The sequence below is a fragment of the Hemicordylus capensis genome, chromosome 2 (genome assembly GCF_027244095.1).
Source record: "Hemicordylus capensis ecotype Gifberg chromosome 2, rHemCap1.1.pri, whole genome shotgun sequence".
NCBI classification, from domain to species: Eukaryota; Metazoa; Chordata; class Lepidosauria; order Squamata; family Cordylidae; genus Hemicordylus; species Hemicordylus capensis.
The window spans coordinates 343572694-343579992 of NC_069658.1; the positions used below are offsets into that span (position 1 = coordinate 343572694).

The window sequence follows — 7299 nt, forward strand, 5'->3', positions numbered from 1 at the left end:
CATTTTCTAGTAAAAGTACATTCTTGTTGTCTAATATAATTTTAATACATATTCAGAGATGCAGATTTCATTTTTAGAAGGTAGGTACACACGTCTCATAATTCAGGCAACCAGGCTTTGCATTTCTCTGTTGCACTGTTTGCATTTTGCATGCATGCCTGTCTTACCCAGAGGTACAGGAACTTCATTAAAATATTCCAAAATATTCCTTTTACAGCCTGGTGCCATGATCAGTTTCCCTTCAAAAATGGAGAATATACTTGGAAAGTTTCCTCAGAACAGCATGACTACATTCTGTTCACTTTTGGTTTTACTTTCTATTTCGCTCCATCCCTTGCATTCATATTCCTCCTTGCTCAGCTCTACTCCATCCCCCCAAATCCTCTATATCATCATCATCAATTTTATTACAGCCACTGGCCAGCAGAAATAGAAATAACAAACATAGAAATTCTCTATATTCATTCACTGGCCTTCTTTAGCCCAATTCAGACATTATGGTGTATTAGTGTAGAAATGTCTGTACACTTGTACATGTTTGTGTGAATCACTGTGTCTGGTTTCATTTTAAGAGTGAATCTGGATATAAGCCCTTCAAATGCATGATACACTTAGAAAATATCCTGCTGTACCTGTGCTCAACCTAACATGTGAACAGGATGTGGTGATGGCTACTAGCTTGGATGGCTTTAAAGGGGATTAGACAAAGGCATGGAGGACAGATCTATCAATGGCTACTAGTCTGGTAGCTAGAGGCCAACTCCAGCCTCAGAGTCATGATCAGCTAAAAATCAGTTGCAGGGGAGCAACAGCAGGAGAGCGCGCAAGCCCTCACCCCCTGCCTGTGGGCTTCTCGGAAGCATCTGGTGGGCCACTGTGTGAAACAGGATACTGGACTAGACAGGCCTTGGGTCTGGTCCAGCAGGGCTGTTCTTATTTCAACCATACCCTTGTATGAGTGTTGAACATACTGTGTGAATGGGCCTAATTTCTTTGCACTTTTGGGGGAGGGGGCAAGGGCTAGAGAGAGAGTGTGTGTGTGTTTGTGTGTGCATGCAGAATAGGACTGATCAGGTCTGTTATATCTCATTCCCATATACTGCGGTTAACAAGTTCACAGAATATATTTAGGAGTTATGATTAACATTCATGATGATCTCTTTGAAAATTCTCTTTTATAATTTTTAAATTAAAATCCAATTTAAATTAAAAAACCAATTTAAATTTAATTTAATAGTTGTTTTTTTTAAACATCAATTTTTATCAACCCTGTTGATAGTACATTGTAGTACTCTGGATCATAAGATGGATAGCTTTGATGACCATTTAGTGAACTTACATTACTATAAGCTTGCAAATAATAATTCAGCTAATTACCTAGTGCAAATGGAAGTTGATTATAGGAAAGCTAGTTCTATGCAGAACCTCTGTAACTTTGCGTGATGGTTCCCTCTCTCTTCACAAGCAGAAGAACACACAGCTTTGTTTTTAATGGGGATTGCATTTTGAGGTGGCATGAAAGACCTTTATAATGCAGCCCTCAGGATAGGTCTGTGCTATGAATACTGCAGCCCAACTTTAGAGCTATAAGCTCTAATTGTGGAGGGGTAAGGAGAATAAGAGTACCAACCACCATTAGAACTACATCACAGTACATTTTGTAAGGTCTATTTATATTTGTGTAATTTCTACTGTTTAATTCAGATTAATAAATGTCTTAACCCCTTCATCCTCCCTCCCCTCTTTCTGTTTTTGTCTCATACCTCCACCTTTTTCTTGCAATGATTTTATTACAACATGGAACAATCTGAATAAAATAGCTAATTATAGAATTGCATCAGGGGACATTACTACAGTAGCACTGGCAGCTGCCCATCACTGTCAGTAGAAGGGAATATGAAAAGGGAAGAAATATAAGCAGGCAGTGAACTAGGTGGGTGGACTCATTCCTTGAAACTTTGTTCTCAGGGTTGCATTGCTAGATATACTTGCCATCATGGTTTTATATTGGAATTACATACTTTGTAAGTATATAAAGTGGTACTCTTTACACTAATCAAGCTGCCCATAATACTTGTACTGGCTTCCTACAGAAAATGAACTGAATGTCATATCAGAGCCCCTGTTTACCTCAGCATCAAGGCTACTATCCAGTGTCACTTCCCCACCTTCTCCACACCAGAGATGACATGTCTTTAACCTTCCACCGTATTGTTCAATCAGTTTGCTTTGCAGCTTGGTTTCTAGCTCTCTTTTTAGTCAAATTTAAATGCTAAATACACTACACATAGCCCAATATCCAGTGTTCTATATTATACTCTGTACCACTAAATCCAGAAAGTTGTTTTAAAAAGCAATATACCAGATTACCTCAAGTTACTAGAAAGAAATAATTTAAGTAATGTACTCCAATGTAGGCTGTATGGGAAATAAATCTTCCTGCTCTCATCATCAAAAGGAATTATCTCATCACTGGAAGACCTCTTAGGATATGGCAGAAATTTCAGTTTTTCTGTGATGATGTTAATGCCATTATTAGTGGACATAAGCCTCACAGAAACTCTGAATAATACTAAGGCAGCTTCTCATCTATAAGTCTGTTCTGTGCTTCCAGGCAAATGCTTTTGTTCCTTATTATGGAGATTGCCACCTTTAAACTTATTATATCCAAGTAATATTTGGAGCATGAAAGCCACCTCAAATATTGAAGCTAGCTCCATTATGAAGTTAATTGACAGTGTCCCTTGAAGAAAAAATATATTTGAAGTTCAGTATTGTAGCACCCTCTTTTCAATTGCATGATAAACGTTTATATATGTTGGAGATGCAGCTCCTGATGACATCGACTCTTAGCACCAGCAACCCTATTGACCATTAGGGGCACTGGGGTAGAGATAGTAAGTAAGGGAATCCCCTCTCTGACCTGGCTTTCTCTGCTCTTACTTCCCCTTTGTTAGATAGTCTCAGGTTTCATTCTCTCACCTGAGAGACAGATTCCCTCTTCCTGTATGTAGCAAGTAACTAAGCATGTAGGGTTACCTATCTCCATGGTGTATTTCCTAAATAAACTACTTTACTTAGAACTGTAACTCCATGTCTCCAGATGATATTGACTAGCAGTGATCTCCTTATTTGTGCACTTCTACTACAGATGGGGTAGAGAAATAATCTCCCCTCCAAATCTCTCAAACAATATATAACTTCAGAGTGCTCAACATGCTTCTTACAGCTCTCTGTAGGAACAGCTAAGTGTGTAAGGTAAGTCAGTATTATCTACATAATGCAGATTGAGGGTGAAAAAATGCGGCTTGGTTAAGGGAACCTACAGGTTCATAGAAAAGAACTGAGCTGAGTATCTCCCTAACTTCCCACATGTTGCTATAAATGTTGAGTCCAATCTACTTTAAAATCCTATCCAGACATCATTCATGTCCCTGCTAACTGGGCTGAGAGGCACTTTTTAAAATGGCGTGTCTTTCATATTTAGGCAGGGATGAGCAACCAATCACAGGACAGGATCCCTCCAATGACTGTTTCTTTTTAAACTGAAAGTCCTTTCAAAACATGGAACTATCTTATTCCTTTTTTCTATGCAAGCCACTTTGAGAACTGGTTTTGTTGAAAAGTAGTAAATAATAATGTTCTGTGTGTCTACAGGTTTCTGTACACATGTACGTGTGTGAATGACTGCATATGCATTTATTTTAAATGTGAATCTGGATATCGCTCCTGGAGATAGGAGGTTTTACTACTGTGCGTGCATTAAGACATGTCTGAATAATTGTACATGTATACAGATCTCGACATGTATACACTGTTACATTGTGTCAGAGTTGAGCAGAATGTGTGAATAGGGCTTAAATAATACTTGTTTTTTTGCACTAGTATGCCTGTTTGTCTTGTGCCATAAAACCTTAAGCTACTAGGTTCATAAAAGAAATTTGATCCAGCAGTGTCACAGCTAGATATAAATACAGTTCTTGGGAACTTTTTGTGCTATGCAATACTGAACAGTTATTCTCTGTCTGCTCTTCAGATCTATTTTCACAGATTTCAGAGTTAAAATACATCTCTTGTGTTAGGAACATTCCTTATTTATAAACATCCCCCATCCCCCCTATTTTCTAACCCTCTACACTCAGAGCACACAAAGAGTACTTCTGTCACTCCTATGAAACATCAATCTAGAAATACTACTATCACCTTTCATAGTACGTCATTCTTCATACAAAACAGCTTTCAGTTATTTTGTGACACCACACCCAGTAGCTGCTTAACCTCATGTCAAATAAAAGCAGTTAATCACGTTTTAAGACAACACACAAATCTCCCAAGTACATGCACTTTTAAAAAAGCTATTTCCAATTCTATATAACTTTATACAAAATATATTAGTAGTATCTAGTTGCTATTATTTTACAAGGGTGCTTCCTTGTATTACATTCCTATTACCCATGCATAAAGCAGTAATATCCCATAAACCTCAACTCCTTTCACATTACAGTTATTTTGGTTTTAAAGTATTTCCCCAATATTGCACAGAGCTGCACTATCTACAAAAAAAAGTTATGAACAGTTTTTAGAGGCCCTCTGTGCAATAATTGGTCCCTCTTAATATTAAGAGCACAGCACCAGGCCAAAGATGCCCAACATCAGCCACAAGTTTCAGACATAACATTTAAGTAAGCTACTACTATGAAGTGTACTGATGTACAAAATGTCAAAGAGTGAGGAAATGCCTAGCTTTTATGGGATTATTTTATCTTCCATTTTGAAGTTCACCTTTGTACTCTTACTACCACATGGTGCACTGCTATCACTTCCTTCTTCACACCAGGCATGTCTTCTACCCTTATCTTTTTGAATTACTCAACTGCAGCAAGTTTTTCACAGTTTCTGCTTTGTAGATTAAGTACTACCTCAGTCTTATTTAGATTTTATGTTAACTTCAAAGCTACAAGCCTAGGAATATTATTTCTTTTAAATAGTCTGGTGCTTTACAGAACTTGTTTAGTACTAAGGTAGCTTCACAAGATACAGTTCATTACAAAACACACAACAATAACTGTGTAAGTATTCCTTCATCTAGCTAAATGTTCTTAGGCATTATATATTATATTAAACTGAATTGTGCCAAGTTTACTCACAACTCCAAGTTCATTCCTTGTTTCAAGCAGTGCTAGAACATACTTCTTGCACCAAGCCACAAATATGCTTAGATTCAACAGGGTCAGAAGGTCTCCTTGTGCACAAATCATTTATACCATAATTATTGTTGTAAGCCCCCATGAAGTCATGTATGAAGAAAGGTGGCCTATAAGTCTTTTAAATTAATTAACTGATTAATCAATCAAACATTTATTTAACTGCATTTCACGAGGCTAACTTCCCCACACAAAAATACAGTTTATTTCACGCCCCCCCAATGCAACATGTGTCCAGCCCCCAACTCCGAGCCTCTAGAGCTGACCCCCAGTCACTCCAAAAGCTAAATGATTAGTCATACCATCCACGTGCCGCTCCCCGTCAGATCTGCAACGTTTCCACACCGGTCCGCATGCCTGAACACCGAAGGCCCGCCTTTCCCACTCACTGTACGTCCTTGTCGTCTTTTACAACCCCCGCCCCACTCCAGCCCAACACGGTTCGCCTAGGACCCAAGATCCCTGTGTGAGTGACCTAGCCTCATTTTGCAAAAAAAGGAACCAGCCTCTCATCTTCCGATCCCCCCCACCCCTTCAGGCCTTAGCACCCGACCCACTGATGTCCCCGCCGGCCTCCCCTCACCACGACCTTAGGCCTTCCTTCCTTCCTTCCGTCTCTCTTCATCCCCATGGATCTCAATAGCCATTCACATCCATCACCAGCCTCCACCTCTCCCTCACCGCCCCAATACCCACAAGACTTACCGCCATTCCCTCACATGTACTACCCGTCACCCCACTTCCCGACCCTCCGCCACCCCCGGCGTCCCAGTACGCCCCGCGCAAGAGCGAGCCGACCGGCCAACGAGCTTCTAGTCCCCTCTTGGGCTCGGGACGGGGTGGGGGGGGAGGGGAACGGAGCAGCACTCACCTCACACCCCACCCGCCGCAGCACTCCAGGCAGCCCCAGCGACTCCTGTCACGTGCCCCTCCGGAGAGCCACCCACTCCTCACTCACCACCTCTGCCCAGCGTCGGCTCCGCCTCTACCGCTCCGATGCTTCCTACCCCATTGATTCAGACGGCCGCTGCCCTCCCGTCCCTGGCTTCATCTCGTGATCCGATTGGCCAGGCGGCGTTGTCACTTACCACGGCTCTCATTTTAAGCCACACCCCTGTGTCGCTACCCTTCGTGGAGGGTCTTCATTGGCTACTTAGCCTGGCAGGAAGTGCCCGCGGATTGGCAAGGCGAGCCGGGAAGGGCGGAGTCCGAGCGAAGAAGATTCCGATTCATTCTTAAAGTGACATTGGACTCCCTAAATGGGTAGTCATCGCGGCCGGTTGGCAAATTAGCAGTGGTAGGGCACGCGTGTATGTGCACACGCCTTCTCTATTGTTAAGTACGTAGCTTATACCCTGGTCTAATTATTGCATAGTTAGAGGACGTGTTTAACATTGGGAACACTGACGATTTTCGTTTTAACGGAAGTCCTTTCCCTGTGCTCATTCTGCCCTTTCTTTAATGATATTCGGACGTCAGCTAAAGACAGTGCTGTTTGCACAGACAAATAATTGAGTCGAAAAGCCCTTGACTGGGTTTTCTGTGACTCTTTTTAAAACTGTCGAATGTATTTTTTTAAATGTTATTTTATTTGACATATTTTTATACCGCCCAAAACTTATGTCTCTGGGCAGTTTACAACAAAACAAAATAAATGACTACAGAAAAAATTAAAACATTAGTCAAAATAAATGACAGCAAAAAAAGTTAAAACATTACTACAATTTAAAATTTTCACTATTGCCTTATTTTTGATATTGGGCTTTTGTTTGGTAGCTTGATATATTTTTAAATTTTGTAATGTTTAAGCTTCAAAGTCCAGCTTTCGCATCCATAGAGTGTCACGGGAAAAATCATTGTCTGAACGATTCTAATCTTTGTAGGTGTAAATGCGTCACAGCATCTAAATATCCTTTCCAAGGCCTTCATTGCAGCCCTACCAAGTGCTAGTCTGCAGTGTATTTCTTGACTGCTGGATCCTTTGCTGTTGACAGTCGATCCTAAAAGGCAGAAGCTATCCACCTCTTCAGTGTCTTCATTGTCAATTTTGAGGCTGGTTTCTGTTAGTGGTGTACATGGTTGGAAATTCCCGCGG

The 7299-nt window shown here is 40.8% G+C and overlaps 1 protein-coding gene across 4 annotated transcripts in view; it reads right to left on the minus strand.

Annotated features, from left to right (window-relative positions):
- The window catches only part of CANX (calnexin), a 45006-nt gene extending 38712 nt beyond the window's left edge, over nucleotides 1–6294 (minus strand). Inside the window, exon 1 of one of the 4 annotated variants that reach the window (XM_053295191.1) lies at nucleotides 6163–6294. Coding sequence is in view for 2 of the 4 variants with exons in the window: in XM_053295188.1 (XP_053151163.1) it covers nucleotides 5910–5915 (6 nt within the window). In the remaining 2 variants the exon portion in view is untranslated. Of the gene's footprint in view, nucleotides 1–5506; nucleotides 5888–5909; nucleotides 6055–6075 lie in introns of those variants that run through there. The other 3 variants (XM_053295190.1, XM_053295188.1, XM_053295189.1) reach the window with 3 other exon arrangements.
- Between the last annotated feature and the right edge of the window lie 1005 nt (nucleotides 6295–7299).